The sequence below is a fragment of the Diplotaxodon limnothrissa genome, linkage group LG2, assembly GCF_057381915.1.
Source record: "Diplotaxodon limnothrissa isolate DT_005_m linkage group LG2, D_limnothrissa_male_GT1.1, whole genome shotgun sequence".
Lineage (NCBI taxonomy): Eukaryota > Metazoa > Chordata > Actinopteri > Cichliformes > Cichlidae > Diplotaxodon > Diplotaxodon limnothrissa.
In genome coordinates this window covers 35816613-35834951 of record NC_140597.1, presented here as the reverse complement: position 1 = coordinate 35834951, position 18339 = coordinate 35816613, and the positions used below count along the sequence as shown (strand labels likewise).

Below are 18339 nucleotides of genomic sequence, written 5' to 3'. Positions count from 1 at the left end.
ATCCCAAAGCTCTCCCACCCATTCTACCCTCCCTATTCCCATTTACCCCCCATCTATCTATACTTACCTCCCCCATCTCTCACTCCCCTTTTTTCTTTTCCATAAAGCCACTAAAGCCCTCGCTCTCGTCCAATCTGACATGCAGGGATATTTATAGCCAGAGAGAGAGGGAAGTTAATGGAATGTGGACAAAAATTAGAGAGTGGAAGAGAGCGACAGTCTGTGTGTGTGTGTGTGTGTGTGTGTGTGTGTGTGTGTACGTGTTTGGAAAATTTGTATTTTACAGAATAAACCAGCGGTGCTTTCTGGGACAAAAGACAAAAAAATAAAGAAGTATCACGAGTCTTGACCCACGCACCAACTTTTGTGCGTGACTAATGCGTTACTGCGCTTGGAATCATTTCCAGCAGCATGTTGTCTTGCAAAATTTGTAGTCTGTCATGATGCAAACGGGTTAAGATGTTGCTTAACTCACATTAATCCTCATTAGTTTCAGTCTCATTCAACTCTAATGGACACAAATTCAGACTATCCTCAAATTGGGATCAATAGCAGCGGCAGCGCTAGTCTTAATTTTCCTTAAAAATATCTCATCACTTGCAAAATAGCTCCCTGCATTTTATTTTTAGATGGGAGGCGGTTTCTCCAGCTACCCTCCAGTGTTTGGTTTAAAAACCTTCACTCAGCTTATTTGTCTGACTTTTGTTTTTGTCGGGTGGCAGAGATGGCAGCTGTCACTACAGGGGATGTTGTTAAAAATCACAGTCCCAGCTGGACTAACTGTGCCCCCACCCCTCATCCAGTTGGTCCCTATTCCCATAAACACACAGAGACACCCCACACACTGACTGGAGTCACAGCCTGTCGTGCATGTGAGCCGCTGGTCCTCTTAAAGTGAATTAGTGAATAAAACGCAAATTCAGTTGGAGTCAATATCAAATTCGCTGTTTTCACTTCTTAAGTATGGTTCACCCAACCCCCAACCCCCGGTGAAAGATCCTGGGGGGGGGGGTTAATCACAACATCTCTTCCTTCCAGAATAAACATGAAACATTACATAGGAAATAAAACAGAAGGGCATTTTTAATGTAAAATCTTAATTTTATTTACAAACCAAATTTACAGACAACGTTGGGGGACGCTAGGAGCAAAGCAGGCAGACAAACATACAGCGATGACGGAAGAAGCAGAGAAAGCACATCCGAAGGAGCGAAGTAACGCCATAGCAAACTGAAAGGAGACGTGAACCGCTAGGAGAACTCTTCAGTCGTGATACATTTTGAAGATGCAGCTTTTGACGACGCCCATGTATCTGTCCCACACAACTTGATGTCTGAGGGCAGAAAAGAGAAAGAAAACGGTGAGTAAAAGGAGTGAAAAGAGGTGCTCCAAATTTCATGTCAGACTGTAATTGTGAAATCAGAGTGAAGAGAGTAAATGAGGCAATCTGTGTCCCCCCTGTGTATACTGGTGGGGGAGTGGGGGGTCTATGTTTCTTTTTATGAATATGTCTTTGTTAAGCTTGTAGTGGTTCAGGGCTGTGTAAACCCTTAACTACATTCCTGAGTGTTTGCACGAGAAACAAGGTAACTACAGTTTAAGAAGTCATGAGCAAGATAGGGAGACACCCACTGGCAGAACAAGAGCGTCAATTTTTGGGAGGGTTTTAACATACAGCTTCACGCTTCAGCAGCGTCTAACACCACCATGCATATCCTTATTCGGTTATTTGAAGTTTTCCCCAAAAGCTCTCTATGAAAATCACAGCTCTATTTTAGCACAGGATACCCCGGGGGAATTGATAACCTGGGTCGGTGCCAGGCTCTGACTGATAAGCTTCGGAGAATAAAAGCACATTAACTCACTTGAATGTGTCGAGTATGTGTGCAGAGTTGGTGTAATGAGTGAGGTAGAGTTTCATGTCCGCAGCTGACCACCGGTCTGAACGGCACGGCTCAATAAACTGTGGGATAAAAGGAGGTGAGAAGGTTACAGCATAAAGCCTCAAAGGCAGACTGATACTGGGACAGACATTAAAGAATTCAGGCTGGCTGAGCCGTCTTTACTTATATATATATATATATATATATATATATATGTATGTTTATTTTTTTTTTTTAAAGAAAATCTCACCTTCTCTACAAGATCAATAAAGAAATCTCTGACATCTTTTGTGTTGGTCAGCTTTGCAGCTATGTTGATGAGGCCTCTGGAAAGATTCTGCAGAAACAAAATTACATTCGAAACTGTTATTTCCTTTTCACAGTTATTCTCACGGAATATCATAAAGATACTTATCATCTCTCACCTTGAAACTACCCTCCATCTCAATGAAAACTTTCGTCTTTCCTCTCAGGGCTGTACAGACCAAACTGAGCAGAAATAAGAGAAGAAAGGAAAAGAAAACAGATTAAAAAAATTCAGAAGCTTTTTCAGGAGTCAGCAAAACATGGAAGTGTCTGGAAAGCGTGTTCCTGTTACCTTTTGTGTTGATCGAGCAGATCTTTGTCAGTGATTAAAATCTTCAGCTCTTTCAGTTCTTGCAAAAACTCTTTGTCAAGATCGACGTCCATGTCTTCCACCATGTTGTCTACAGGAAAATTCAGACACTGTCAAGTTAGTTTAATGGGAAATATTTCTAGAAATTATATTTTAAATATTTGTGTTCTTATAACTACTTGGTTATTAAGTATAATGACTCAGATGCTACCTAATATTATTCCCTCTTTCACTCTCCTAATTGTTAACCTGGGAATTTAAAATTCATCCTCTTACTGATGAAGTAAAGCCTGAAGGACCTCTGGTGGTCAGTAAACCTCACTGACAGAGCCATTGATCTAAACTTTATTTAGTAAACACAATCAACATATAGTTACCGGCTTTGTTAAGGTACACCTTGCTAATAGCAGGTTTGACCAGCTTTTTACCTTCAGAACTGCCTTAATTCTTCATAGGGTCAACAAAGTGCTAAAAACATTCCTCAGGTTTGACATGACAGCATCACACAGTTGCTGCAGATTTGTTACTAGTGAGAAGATGGGTACAATATCTTCATAAAGGGATGGACATGGTCAGCAATAGTACTCAGGAATGCTGTGGTATTTAAATGATGCTGAGCTGGAGCTAAGGGGCCCAAAAAGTACCAAGAAAATATTCCCACACCATCACACAACCACTACAAGCCAGAACCATTTATGCAAGGCAGGATGGATCTATGCTGGCTTTACCTCATAACATCACAACAGGAGTCGAGACTCATCAGACCAGGCAACATTTTTCCAATATTCTATTGTTCAATTTTGTTGAGCCTGTGTGAATTTGAGCCTCAGTTTCTTAGCTAAAGGGAGAGGTACCCAGTGCGGTCTTCAGCTGCTGTAGCCTATGTCCTTCAAGGTTTGATACTATGTGTGTTTAGAGATACTTTGGTTCTAATCAAGTGGTTATTTGAGTCAAAACTAAGCACTCACCAACAGCCCCAACTGTCCAGTTGCTGATAAGCTGACCGGCACAGAAAGCAAAATCCTGGAAACTGAGGTATTGCAGCTTTCTTTTTCCCGTCTCAAACCGATTGTTGGCAAAGAAAACGATGGCAGCGTAATCCCTGTGATAAAGACAATAAACACACGGCATTTAAAAAAACACAAAATAAAACCAAGCAATCAGAGCACCCAATCTTTTCATGTGGTATTTCGTTAGAATTTGTTGCAAAATAACATATTAATTCATCACAACACTACAACATAACAGATTTTAAGTTATACAACTGCTGTAAAACACAAGCCTGAGGCAGAAGGCTTGTGCTCTGTGCCTGTCGCTGATTACCTTGCAAGTTTGTCAGACAGAAGAAAATGCTGACGTATGTTCTCCACCAGGGGTCCCTTCAGCTCTTCGACAACTTTGAAAACACGTTTGAAGTTGTCGAACTGAAATTACACACACAATGCAAGAGATTTACTAATACTGAAAGAATCTGCTCCACAATCAGAAATCCCACCACAACTAATAAAATGTACCCAGAGCTATAAAACCAAATTAATTGTTGAAGCCGGCACACAACAGGAGCTCTGGCATGGTTTGATGTTTGTTTCAACACTCAGCTGTATCCTACCATTCAATAACACACTGCCGGAGCTTTAAAATATCAATCTTTACAATGCACAGTGAAGACTTACCTGTCGTCTGCAGCTTTTTAGTGTCACACTTGTCTTGGCACTGATGTCGTCCAAGTCTTTCTTTGTTCCCTTGGAGAGCTTCTTTCCCAGGACCTCACGAACAAATGTATCATCAAAAGCATAGTATCTAAACAAGGCAAGAGACACAAAAAACAAATTGCCATGAGAAGAAACGTAGCATAAAGGAGGAGGTTTGGCAAATAAATACAGGAATAGAGAGTTGTGACTCCTCTGAAATAAATGGGTTAATTAAATTAGAGCGTCATGGCCGCACCTCTCTATGAGCATGATTTGCCGATGAGGAGGGATCTGGAACAGCAGCTGGTTGGCTAGTTTGGCCGGACTGTGCAGCAGGCGCTCACACATCTGGAAAGTCCTGTACTGGTCCATGGTGTCACTCAGCAGGACATCTTTACTTGCCTCACACTCGTCCATCACTCCTCCCTCCATGCGTACCTTCACTGCATCGTTCACTGTTGGATAAATCACACAAGCGCAGTTCAAATGGTTGATGAACCGATGATGCCTGAAGTTAAATGTGATAACATGAATGAACAATCACTGCTGTGCTGTGAATAATCAGCAGCCTGAAACAGCTGCTGCACCATATTTGGGCATTAAACCCTGTATTTCCAATTTCTTTACCATATTTGATTCTTAAAGTTTACTTGTTCCTTAAATTAGTCTTATGATACTTAGAAGCCACACGTGCGTGTGTTTAAACACTGTACCTGACCTGAAATCACCACACCTAACATGTGATCCTGCTAGGCGCACCCAGTAAACCCCGTTCCAAAGAGAGAACACCTACTCCTATGTTTAATACTGATGAGAATGGAAACAGTGGATGGATTCATGAGGAGGGTTTGGTGCATATTTTTATTTATAATGGGATGTCTACATGACTGTATGTCACATGTATTTTTTAACACCTGTTCTCCACTTACTTGATGAAATTATTTAGAGATAACACACTTTTTCACCTTCACATGGGGTGGCAGTTACACCAAGAGAGAGTTATACATTGTGTTACTTATCCTAAATTAATTTAACCAGTAATTAGCTTTAGTAAATCCTGCCTGGCAGCTTCATCTTCATTAATCTTTGTTCAATATATCCACCATACCTCCTCTGCACATCTCCAGACTATCTCAGCCTCGCCTCTCTAACTTTGTCTTCAAGAATTTGAAGCAATCTAAACTTTTTTGTTCGTTTTCTTTACAGACAGAGCAGCGTGTGTTTGTTTGCTTTGTTCAGATTCATTACTGCAATTACTTTGAAGTTGAAAAATTAAGCCTTTAAGCATCATTTGTGCTTTCTGACTGGGTCCCAATGAGGATATCAAGCCTCATCTCTGAATCTCCTAATTAACACACCCCATATTATGACTAAAAATTAATAACAAAACTAATAAAAACTTTAACTGGAAGGAGTAAACACAGCCTGGAAATAAACTAAATTGAAACACTCAACAGCACTGTCAGAAACAGTGAGCAGATCACAGGAGACAGAAAACGATCTGCCTGACTGAAGTATTTCTGTGTTCTCAGAGAATGATCGACCTCTGTATGCAGAGCTCTGCCTTCAAGCTCAAACTATGGATTAGGTGGAATCATTACAAATGCTCAATAGCTCCTATTGCAATCAAACTATTACAGTCTGATTATGTTTTTATGTTTGTTTTTTATTTCTTATGTGTATTTGCTTTGGTGTAATGCGGCAGCCTAACTGCCAAGTCTGAGCTTAAATATTACACTAAATCGTCTTCACTGTAGTTTTTTTCCCTTGCCTTCTCAGATGCTTCATTTTAACATTTTTAGACGCCTAAGATGTGAAACCATTATGTATTTCACAAAAGTATCTTATTTTCTGTAAAAACAAGAACATTAATTAGTTTTAAAAACTGAGGTCCTTCACTGATCCCCTCTCGACTGTTTGGTTTCAACACTTTAATTTATTTTATATAATTAAAGGAAGCCAGTCACTCTGTAATTATACGTTTTCAACAGGCTGTGTAGCAAAATCATGGCCCAGTCATTTACAAATGTGTTAAGAGGTGTGATCAGTATTTCCTCCAGTTAAATGTGGCTCAGACCAAAGAACGCTTATTGATTTTTGGAGGAGGCCAAGTCCCCCTGTTCCTGCACCATTTCTCAATAAAGGTGACCCATTGGGAGAAGTGCAGCCATAAAAATACCTGGAAGAGAAATTAAATGCTGTTTCAAATACAGATGCATTGTTCAGAAAGGGCAATCATGGCTGTTTTTTAAAGTATCTTGGAAATGCTTTATTCAGTTTCTTACTGAGTCTGTGCTTTTATTTTCTGTGACTTGCTTATTTGGCAAAGCCTTAATCTTTAAAACCGGTGAAAAGTAGAGAAAACGGTTAAGTTGTCCTGTAAGATTACCGGGCACCACCTTTAGTGAATTTCAGTATCTGTGTGAAATCAAGCGTCCTCTCAAAGGGACAGACTGTCGTTTTAGAATCTCAGCATCCTTTACATATTAACAACCACACGTTTCTATCAGAGAGAAGGTTAAGTCGCCCCACAGTTAGCACTAATAGACTCAGGCAGTCATTTGTTCCATCTCCTGCTGTATGTTTTAAATAACTTTTAACTTTTAACCATTTCCCTCAGTTCACTGTAGGATTTTGCATTCTATGTCTGTACTGAGTTGGATCACTGTCTGCAAAACAAAGTGTCACATGGTGATGTTGAAGCTTTATTACATGTTATTACTATTTTTGGACTGCTTTATTATTCTGAACCACCCCTTAAAATATACTTTGATACTTGAGGTGGATGACCTTCAGGCTGGGCACCTCTGCTTTGACTGTGTTAGCCGCCAACTCCAGGTAATTACACACTCTTTATATAAAAACGCATCTATTAATAGGATCGTTGTGACCCAGACTCTCACATGTGTTTAGCGTTACCCCTACCTGTGTATCCGTCCAACCACAGCTGGTAAACCTCCTCATCCATGATGGTGGTGTTACCCACGAACACATCCAGCTCTACAGACATCTGCTTAAAACAAACAAGAAAAACATGTTTATTGTTTAGCTCAGGTATCACCGACATATAGCTGATTAGCTCGGGTGATATTATACCTTGTTCTCAGTGTTCTCTCAGGTAGCTGGCGGCGATAAAATCGTGTCTGCAAAGTGAACTATTTAATTCTATTAGCTGGGCTTAAATTTGCTCTCCATGGCTTACTGATTAGCTAACTTCCTCCATAAAATGTTAGCCTCCGGAGCTAGCCGAGCTGCACAGTTATCGACGGCCAATAAACGGGCAGCACTGCGGCGAATTAAGACCACGTTAATGTGACGATATGACACGATTATTAAGCAGCTTTTGAATTTACAGCAACAACGTCTATGAAATATTACAGCCCGTGAGAGACACGAGTGCGTAATGTCAACAACAGCAGTCACGTAGCAGATACTTCCGGTTCTATGATGTCACAGGAAAAGCTCCCGAATTAAAAATATGTTTTTGTTTTTTGGTTAATTTAAGTTTATTTTAATTTAATTGCCATTTTAATTTCTTTCCCATTTTTCTATTAATCAGTATTTCGGTCGCATCTTTTTTGTATCGTGTGAAATTCCTTTGATCGTTTATGTCCGCTATGTTCATTACCTTCCTTGCAATAAAGCTATTGTTTTAGATACCTATTATGTCATCGTCTTATCACAAAACTCAGGCACTGAAAACATTCAATGTACACGTGACTGCTTTTTATATTAAATAAATAAATAAATGTGTTTTTTATAGTGTATATATATATAGTATATATATATTCATATTAATACAGAAACATACTTCTTTCCAACTCACTCACACCTCTATCAACACACTCAAGGCAAATAATAATAATAATAATAATAATAATAATAATAATAATAATAATAATAATAATAATAATAATAATAATAATAATAATACCCCTGCTCCCCCGGAAGATCATACAGTGGCCACAAATGACTGAAAGAGAATACTTTTGCTGCACATATTGAAGGATATCTCCTTTCTCAGGAGCCCGGCACGCCTTTTTGTTTACAGCCTCTGTGTTGGTCTTCCAGTTCAGCCTGTTGTAGACGTGGACACCCAGGTACTGGTACTCTTCCACCACATAAACACCCCGTCACAGGATAGAAACGGGTCGTATAACAGACGTCCTCTTCCTTGTGAAGTCCATCACCAACTCTCTAGATTATGGTGATTCTATTTTATTTATTTATTTTTGCAGGATTTTGCTATATCTACATATAGCACAGCCCTTCCCGTGTTTTTTTTTTTCTTTTTCAATTATCTTTCATTGGCTTAAACATCAGTTTTCTCGGTGTGTGGGGGGGAGGGGGGGTCTTGCTCTTTTTCCCATTAACAGTTACTGCAGACGTCTCACATGACTGTGGGCAGCATGTGACACAACTATGAGACGCCCCTGAGGATTACCAATATGAATAACACACCATTCATCTGTAGTTTTTTAGGAGCTGATCATGTGCTTTTAAGGTGTGGCTCTGACAAGTGAATACGTAATAATAGGTAATGTTAGTGCAGACAAAACGGTAACTTCTGTGATATTAGAGTGTTTAGATACATAGAAAATCATTATCATTGAAAGCTTGACAAATGGCCTTCAGGATCAGCAGTTTTCTTTTATTTCTTCAATGTTTGGCCTCTCTTCTAAGCCAACGTCTACTTTGATTGACCATCCAAGGGGTGGATTAGAGGTGAATTACCCTACAGTAACTCAACAGGTAACATTCATATAAAGAAAGAAAGACTTCAGTGACCAGAAAAGAAAATCCGAAAGATAATGAACGATTATGTGAAGACTCAAATTACAGCACTGCGCCTGGCAGCCACACAGTACCCTATTGTTGATCATTTGTTCCCTAAGTTATTATAAAATGTGTCAGATCACAGATAGGCTTCTTTGTGAGCACCGGGCCCCACAGTGCTGTGCGCTTTGCTTGCTGCCTGCGTTTACACAATCTGCTCTTTTCCTCTGACGATTAATCTAAATAAATCCCCGTAAATCCCTCTCCTCGCCCTCCCTTTCTGTGTTTCTGCATGTGTCCTTCAAAAAAGAAAAATCACAACACGGGAGGGTGAAAACGAATCAGCCAAACACGCCTTTTTTGTCGACTCTCCTGCTGCGCATCAACACTCTCATTTCTAACCTCACATGACACCCTGATTCCATCCCCAGATCCCCCTTGCGCGGTTAACACCCTACATTGTTGTGGCCTCAGTGAAACAATGGAGGTGGGACAGAGGGCGGAAGGATGTGGCTGAATGCCTCAGCATAAACCCATGGAAAAAAAGGGTCTGCAGTCACACTTTCCGCCAATGTTCTTTGAAAAGTAACAAGTACAACCAGGAGTCACTCATGCACTCCACTGTCATAGACATGTATCTGGTTTTTGAGGATGAGATCATTCTAATGAACAGGAAAAACCGAAGGAAGTGGGTTTACACAGGCTTTTCCTATCAATTTCCTTCATACATTTCCAACTTGTTTTGGTTTCATAGCATGAAAAGGATAAGAAAAAAGAAAAGAAAAATACAATAAAATAAAGAAATAAAAAAAATGGGTTTGAATCTAAATGGGGGCGCACACGTTCCTCATTGAGGGAGCGCGTGGAGAGAGGATCTTCCATGTCAAATCTCGTTATTTAGAGTGGAATTAGATGAACCACAGAGCTTTAGATTATTAAATGTTGCCATTTACGGCTACAAAACAGGCTTAAATAACGCAATGTGGAATTGCCACACTGCGAACATCAGAGAAAACCACAAACAGTTCTGATTACTAGCTTATCTAAGGAAATTTGCCAAGTTACAAATCCTGATAAAGCAGTAAAGTTTCCTTTAAAACCTCTACAAAATAAAAGCATCTCTGCTGAGCATCGCGGCTTCACTAAAACGCGACCAAAACTAAAAGGCGTCACTCGTTACAAATATATAATCTAGTTCAGCGGTGCTCTCAAAGCAACATTTGTGACAGTTATTTTCTTAAAAACAACAATCTGAAGCTTTTATTTTGAAGGCTGCTTGTACTGGTCTCCGTCAGAGCTCCAGCTTCACACGCAGCTCGCTGCTTAGCGGAGTCACAGCCGTGAAAGTGGCGGAGGCGGACATTGTTGTGGTAACAGTCCATCTCCGGAGGATGAGCACAGATGATGATGTACATATTTTGAGCGGTGAGCTTTGTTTGTTATTTATTTTTTTATCTAAACAATGAATCTTTTTTAAAGAAAAAGGGGGGTAAAGCTGCTGCGCCGTGCGGACTCCTGCAGCCACCGGAGTTCATTCAGCTGAGGCGAGACAAGCACAGCCCGATGAGACGATGCCAGCGGTGTAGAAATCACAACATCTGCAGCGTGTGCTTGGTCAAGCCTCCGTGGACTCACCGGGCCTTTGTCCAGAAAAGCCCACGGAGCGGCTGTTGCCTTCAAAAAAAAACTGCGCGGGGAGGAGAAATAAGGGCTGCTGTGCTCCCGGAGGCCTTTGGAGAAAGCAGCCTGCTGCTGAGAGGATGACAGATTGACATTAATAGGGGCTTGCGGTGCGTTTTTCACACACGACCTCATTAAGGCGTTATCCACGGAGAACAGCACAAAAAGGGACTGAAGTCACAGCCTTGGAGATAAAGACAATCTAAATAAAGACACCACATGTTTCTGCCTTGATTTTACCTCCGGTGATCAAATACATTACATCTGGATTACAGCGGATGCATGTGTTGAGCATTAAATATAGCCACATCTCAGCGCTTTTAATAGATTCTCAGGTACCCATAGGTGTCGTTTTTTACTGAAAGAAGAAAAAATGGGTAGCGAAGGTGAGATAATAAACAGAGAACTGTCAAAGATGTCTGACGAGGACTTGCTGGCGTGCTCCAAAGAGGAGCTGGTGAGCCGGTTGCGTAAAGAGGAGTCAGAGAAAATATCGGCTCTGATCCAGCGCGGTCGGCTTATCAAAGAGGTAAATAAACAGCTGCAGGGACACCTCCTCGAAATCAGGGAACTGAAAGTCATCAATCAGCGCCTGCAGGAGGAGAACACGGAGCTGCGGGACCTGTGCTGCTTCCTAGACGACGACCGGCTCAAAGTGAAGAAGCTGGCCCGGGAATGGCAGCTGTTCGGGCATCACGCAGCCAAAGTGATGCGGGAGGACCTGGGCGGGTACTTGAAAAAGCTCGCTGACCTGGAGCGCATGCAGGACGGGCTGGTGAAGGAGAATCTGGACCTGAAGGAGCTGTGCCTGGTCCTGGAAGAGGAGTGTGTGAGCAGGAGTGACTCCAGTCCAGGAGGTTCCACCGAGCTGAATCTGCCCTGCATGGTGGCCCGGGACCTGGGAGATGGGAGCTCAAGCACAGGCAGCGTGGGAAGCCCAGACCAGCTTCACCTGGTGTGCTCACCTGATGACTGATGGCAGGTGTGTGTCAGCAGCTGAGGACTGGAGGGAGACAAAGGTGCTCTGTCAGATAGTACAAATTAATCTGGAGGATTAAAAAAAAAAAGCATTAGGGCTTTCTGAATGCTGCAAAGATTTGTGTGCCACTAGACTTGAGACTCTTTCCACATTTCAGGACTTTACAAAGACATTTATTAGATGTTTGCCAGATGATAACATGTCTAAATTTTACAGTGTTTTTTCTAAAGATTCTCCTGAAAATTCTCCTTTTTCAGTGGTCTGTTGTTGAGAAAAAATGGGACCAAAAAAGTGGGTCACATATATAAATTTATCTCATGCACTGGATTAGCCTACACTGGTAGAAGCCTTTTTCTCAATTGCACTGGACAGCGTTATCTTGGATCTTGAAAACACAGATCTAAAGATTCATTTCAATCCAGTTTCGAGCCATATTTAGTCCTCTGAATTCCAATAGCACTGAAACAAAGGAAACTATTTGATAATTGCTTTTTTTGCTAATGATGTGTAATATTTTATGCACTCTCGCTTCCTCAGGACAGGATTGGAGTGCCATGTGTGCATGATGATTGTCACCATTTGTAACAAAGCCTGTGAAGCAGCCTGACGTGAAGGCCCTTTAGGTTTCCTGAGGGGTGGGGCTGCTGAGAATAATGTAACACGTGCAGACCTACACACTCACTTTGGATCAGGCATGGTAGATGTTGTTGGACCTCACGCAGAGCTGAACTGAAAAATAAGTTCTGTCACTATTTTTAAAATTCAACTGGAAAACTCTTTGTATCAAACTGGAAGGTCTACAAGTTTTGGTTGATTTTTATTCTGTTTAAGCCGAGCTGTTTAAATTCTTTTTTTTTCTTCTTGTCTTTGTTTTTTTTAAATGAAGTTGTTGCTGAATTATCATAAGATTTGTTAGCTTCTTCTTCTGTAACTCATGCTTTGTATTTAATCTGTAACATTAGGAGCAAACTTAACTTCAGCCCTTCTTTAATCTTGATTTGTCTGTATTAACTAGCTTTACTAACCAGTTTCAGTTTAAACCATAGCACCTGGATTACAAGAGGTTTATTTTGTTGTTAGCTGTTTATTGGTGGGCTATGCTCGTAGTGCACTGAAAAGCTTTAAATACAGTGGCTATGACACTCGGGGCTGTTCTGACCTTTCTTTGTGTATTTGCCTTGCAGAAAACATGCATTTAACATGACACACACGACAAATTGATTTCTGCATTTGTTCTGACCTTCGTGTCTGAACCAACTGCGCTTGATTGATGCTGCCTTCATGCCACACTGACTGACGTTATGGATATTCATCAGTTTTATTTTTGGAGCCCTATTTGCACAGCCTGGAGAGCTGATGGGGGTGGAGGGGGGTGATGCTTTTACCCACTTAGTGATGCACAGACGTCCTTTGACAGCAGCGTACATACAGATTTTTTCTCCCTCGTGCTCTCCAGCTCTCAATCTGACTCTTGTTCCATCTCCGCCTCTCTGCCTCGCTCATCCCATTTTAGCAATTCAATGCTCTCTGAGCCGTGTATGTATTAGCAAGAGATTCACTTCATTTTAGGGTAACAGAGGCCACAGTGTTGAGAGTGGAGGGTCAGAGAGTGGCCAGCAGAGTTTGTCAGCGCATGGTGCAGTAATCAAACTCTCTTACTCGCTGCCACTAATGATTAATTCTGTATTTATTACTGTGTCAGGTATTTTCTCAATTAACTGATATGAAGTATGGCCTTAACACCCAGAGTCAAAGGGTAATGTCTTCAAAGTATTGGATTTTTTCTGATCAACAGTCTGAAGATGTTAAGATCAAAGACCACAGAAACCTGGAGAAGCTGCAGTCCAGGGGCGGAGCCAGGCAGGGGTCTGGGGTGGCACTGCCCCCAGAACCAATAATGAAGCTTATTGGGGGGTTCTTCGCACGTAATCATAGGAGTTAAGAAGTAATCAGACACAGCTGGGTATAATCTTAACAATCAATTAATGTTTATCAACAGTTAAAAAATAATTAAATTAACAACCATTGCATATTTCTTTTAAAATGATTTAAAATGTGACTGTATACGAGTCTTCACAGTGTACATGTCTACATGTGTGAAAACCTATTTCTGCCACTTAAAAAATAATAAATAAATGAACAATTTTTTCATCTATAAGTAAAAATGCTGTGTTATTACCAAAAAATTTGAGTTGATATTTTGAGATAAACCAAAATTTTGTCTTCGGATGGCAGAAAAATGTTGATGGTGGAAAGAAGCAACTCAAAAATTTTAGTTTTGACCTAAAGACAACTTTCCATCAATTTGTGTTTCATCCCAGTCTAAGTTAAAAAAAAAAAAGTGTATAAAACTGTCTGACTCCACCACTGCTGCGCCTGGAGAATATTCAGCATTACTGCTCAATTAAAAAGAAATTACTAGAACATTAAACTTCAATCAGGCAACTGATCAATGAATCGAATCCTCATTTCAGTCGCGTTGTCACGTCTCATTTACATTTCTGAATCTCTTTCACACATTTCGAATGATCCAGACAATCGACTCTGAGTAATCTGCTGTTTTTCAGATGATTTTCAGTCACAGTCTCTTGCTTATTTTGCCAATAACTGTACACCATTTCTCTTTGCACACACCTTTGTTCTTTATTATCTGGTTTTTTTCAAACAAAGACAAATTTAAGGCACTGCCCTCCAAACAGTTCATTTTAACAGAAAACATAAACAGTACCAAAAAATATATTATATTCTCCATAATAAATATGTGATTATATCATTTATAATAACTCCTATGGCCCAGCCTTAGTGGTCAGTAATTTGTATAAAGATAATATTAGGGTTCTGAAAGGGTCCACGCATAAATATGGACCTGTTAGTTTAAGCACTCCGTTTCCCTTTTTGAGGACTTTCACAACACACTGTAACAATATAGTAACTCATCAAAGGGAACATTATAATGTATTATATCTAATAATATATGATTAAATGGAGTTATCACAGTACAACGTTTGTATAATTAGAGAATATAGTCTGCATGCAGTGCTTTCGCAATAAACCTCAAACACACTCATTCTTATTTTATAACTCTGAAAATTAGAAATATAAAGACTTTATATTCTTATAAAAACTAAAAAAAGTGTAACATTCGTCTTCTAATAATGCCACAGATTTGCATATTATCTAAGAAAAGCATCAACTTTCTAAAGAAATCGAGCAGCTGCACGTTGCTCGTTTCGAAATGATAAGAGCCGTCGTTTTCACTTCCATCACATTTCCTTGACATCCTGCACTGTGACTGCGCTGAAATCAAACTTAGTGTATTGCCAGGAAGGCAGGGCCGTCGATTACAGTGAGAGGATGGTTGGTGAGTGCAGGGAGTGATCCGACTGGTCACCGCTGCTGCTGCTGCGGCGATGAGCTATCCCACAGGGCTGTGGGGCCTGAGACTGCTGGACACTTCCCTGGTGTGATGTAACGTGGGATGTGCTGGAGGCACTGGTGTCTAAAGAGGCAGAGGGGTAGGTGAAAACTGTGCCAGCTGTGAAGGACATGATAGAGGGCGTGGAGAGAACTGGGGTGTGGAGTGACTCTGATTCAGTAGCAACAGCAGAGGCGGTTGATGTTACAGGCTTTGTGGGGATAGTTATCCTTGGTCTGGGCTTCTCCAGCTTTATGGGTGGTTTGATTGAGGGTCCAGGACTGCAGGAGTCCGCTGGCTCTAGTTTGATGGCTGCCAAAGAGGAAATGGATGGACCTGAGTCAGAATCCGAATCAGAGTCCTCTATTTTGCAAATGGGTCGGTGAGCTTCCAAGACCAGTTCAAGCTTCTCTTTCTCCTTTTGTAGTTCAGCTATTTCCTTCTGCAAGCGGGACTTTTCATCCTCCAGCATGTCTGTCTCCTACAGCAGGAGAAAGACAGAGTTTGATTCATTCATGCCTGACTGAGACCAACACCTTACATATTAACATATTACATATTACATATACTATTATATTAAAGATCACTCACAGTTTGCAGGGAATCTGTCAGCTCCCGTCTCCGATTGCGACACTTTGCTGCTGCCAGTTTATTCCTCTCCCTTCTTACTCTGCGCCTTTCGACTTCTTCCCGAGATAACTGAAGAGGAGAAGAAAAATTACTACAAAACATGAAGGCGGCCTAAACTCCTGAACTGGATTAATCCGGCTTGTTTTAGGCAAACAGCTAATTTCAAAACATCACATGCACAGTGAAATTCCACCACAGGCAGCATGACACAGGTGAAATACTCCCACCATGTGTGCACACTGACTCATCACAGCCATGGCAGCTGCAGGGTTGAAAAGCGTCTGGGCTTTTGTGCCTTTGTAACACCCGAATTCTGACTTCATCCAACATTCTACTAAATAATTGCAGTTAATCCAACATTTCCCGCCCTTTCGGGGTGATGAGTCACGCTCAGACCCCTAAAGTGAATCAGGTGTGAGTCACAGAACATGACTTGCCCCTATGAGTCACATGACAGTCCACTTCCTGTTCAATGAATTTACAACTTTATGACGAGGATGTGTGCCAAAGCGTACCTGGGGAAACGTACAGAATTATACTGTGTGTTGGAAGTCAAATGTAAAGTTACTTTGAATGGAGTGATGTTTCTATAGTAAGAAAAAACTGATAATCACCTGTTAATTTTACTGTCAACAAAAACTCAGTAAAAAAACAAAGGAGAATACAACAGTGTGTGTTTAACTCCAGTGCTGAGAAAAAGATTTAAAAAACATATCTTTAGATTTTCTTCCTATTTCTCCATACATCTAGAGGAAGTGGCACTATTGTGTCACAGAGAATTACAGGACATTACGCACTGATTACACAAAAGTGATTGAGCCACACTCCACACCTCAGCATCCACACCACATTCCCTCGAGGGAGAATGCAACTTCCAAGAGGGCTCATTCACTTGTTTCTTAGTGGAAAAACAAAAAACCCACAATCATTTGTGAGCTATGTGCTTACATGTTCATCATTCCTGCGCCTTGTTGAAGATGGGCTGTTTGCAGAAGTTCTTATGACCCCTGTCCTGAGAAGGTGAGACTGGGAAGGTGGTGGAACCAGTGGCCTCGCCCCTGGGTGGACTGGGTAAGGAGGTACTGGTGATCGCGAAGGGCCTGGTGGATGCATGAGAGAGGGCTGGACCAGCCACTGGAGGTCCTGGTTGCTTGTGATGGCATTGAGGCTGGGGATAAACTGACTGGCCCCTGCCATTGTAAACTTCTAGGGAAAAAAGAAAAATAAACAGTTTGAAAGAAGAAGATTTTATATAATGAAATATTCACGATAAGTAACAAGTGCAGGATTAAAAGTGTAAACTAATATTATTGCGTAACTATTATATAACCATTATTATAAATATTATTATTTTTTATCTATTACTTGTACAACTAAACTAAATTACAGTGTGATGATTTAACAGCTTTAAATTTGTATTCCTTAATGTTAGCTAGAACATTTTTAGTTATTTCTCAAAACTTTAACCGTATTGTTCTTATTTGACCCCTAACCTTTTACCCAGTTCAGTCAGTGACAGCACACCTACCTGCTCCTGATGTGTGGCTGAAGTGCTGGTGTTTCCAAGGGAAGCAGGGTTTGTCCCAGAGGTGCCTGTGTACGGTGGGTTGCCTCTTTCTTGACTCCCAAAGTTTCGATACATCCTCTCTTTCTCAGTGAAAAGAAAACTGAATCCAGCTGTGGCTATATAGTCTTCCGTTCTCACGAAACTAAGTGGTTGAGTCTTGTGTTTTAATTCAAATAGGGGGCAAGCCCACCGGTAGAGTCCAAAGAAGTCTTCAAGGGGGAGCGAGGAAAGAAATATCTCCTTGTTTTTTCCCCAGTCGTCCAAAAACCTTCGAAAACAACTTTCAGCGCTCACGGTAGTCCTCAGTCGTACATCCAGGATCGGAAGTCTGGGAATGATCGTGAGGTTGTAAACTCTTTAAGCAGCAGTATATGCACACCACGCCCCTCTGTACTTACGGGAAATAGTGTTGTCTGGAACCTCTCACGAAATTCTCCACGTGTCGTGACGTCATTTACCATATTTGGTGAGAGTTTCCTCCAGAGACTAGTACAGGGATTCCTCTCAAAGACAGCCCACACCTCGTGCTCTGAAACTGGCGCTGTAGTGATTTCTCTTATCTGGAGGAGGCTTAAAGCACTGGGTACACTTTATAACTGAAAGCCAAAGCACGGAGACTCTTTGTTTATACTGCAGTGAAATTTGTACATGTTATCAGTACAAGGGTAACCAGTTAAGGGTTGAAGTTTGAAAAAAACACACACACACGCAAACAGATTGCTCAGTGAGAAACCCTGAGCAATCTGTTTTTTCACACTTAAAAAAACACCGATCTATTTTTATTGATGTGCACCTCTATTTCCAGGGATTATGGAAAGTTTAAGACATTTCTGTTTAGAAACAAACATGAAACAGTGACTAAAAGTATCAGTGTGACATAACTCCCCGCCTTATCTCCATTAGAGATAGGCTAAGGAGCAGGTGGTTCTTGTATACCTCTTGGTAATTTTCTTGGGCTAGGAAATCATGTCTTGTTCCATGTTCCCATGGGCTTGGGAACACCTCACTGTTCCCCCAGAAGAGCTAGAGGTGGCTGTGGAGAGGTCTAGGCATCTCTGCTTAGACTGCTGACCCAGTGACATGGACAACCAGGAGAACACTA

At 41.1% G+C, this 18339-nt stretch overlaps 3 protein-coding genes across 3 annotated transcripts; 1 reads left to right on the top strand and 2 right to left on the bottom strand.

Annotated features, from left to right (window-relative positions):
• Nucleotides 1-1139: 1139 nt before the first annotated feature.
• On the bottom strand, nucleotides 1140-7614 carry fibpa (fibroblast growth factor (acidic) intracellular binding protein a). Its single transcript, XM_085372574.1, has 11 exons — nucleotides 7287-7614; nucleotides 7116-7200; nucleotides 4447-4645; nucleotides 4173-4299; nucleotides 3823-3923; nucleotides 3468-3601; nucleotides 2482-2590; nucleotides 2309-2372; nucleotides 2134-2220; nucleotides 1866-1963; nucleotides 1140-1333 (listed from the first exon to the last, which is right to left on the bottom strand). The coding sequence occupies exons 2-11, from the start codon at nucleotides 7198-7200 to the stop codon at nucleotides 1264-1266; spliced, it is 1074 nt and encodes a 357-aa protein (XP_085228700.1). The 5' UTR covers nucleotides 7287-7614; the 3' UTR covers nucleotides 1140-1263.
• A 3366-nt stretch (nucleotides 7615-10980) lies between these two features.
• On the top strand, nucleotides 10981-11691 carry ccdc85b (coiled-coil domain containing 85B). Its single transcript, XM_085372562.1, has one exon. The coding sequence runs from the start codon at nucleotides 11020-11022 to the stop codon at nucleotides 11620-11622; it is 603 nt and encodes a 200-aa protein (XP_085228688.1). The 5' UTR covers nucleotides 10981-11019; the 3' UTR covers nucleotides 11623-11691.
• A 2562-nt stretch (nucleotides 11692-14253) lies between these two features.
• fosl1a (FOS like 1, AP-1 transcription factor subunit a) lies at nucleotides 14254-17588 on the bottom strand. Its single transcript, XM_085372550.1, has 4 exons — nucleotides 17199-17588; nucleotides 16619-16876; nucleotides 15632-15739; nucleotides 14254-15521 (listed from the first exon to the last, which is right to left on the bottom strand). The coding sequence occupies exons 1-4, from the start codon at nucleotides 17310-17312 to the stop codon at nucleotides 14967-14969; spliced, it is 1035 nt and encodes a 344-aa protein (XP_085228676.1). The 5' UTR covers nucleotides 17313-17588; the 3' UTR covers nucleotides 14254-14966.
• Between the last annotated feature and the right edge of the window lie 751 nt (nucleotides 17589-18339).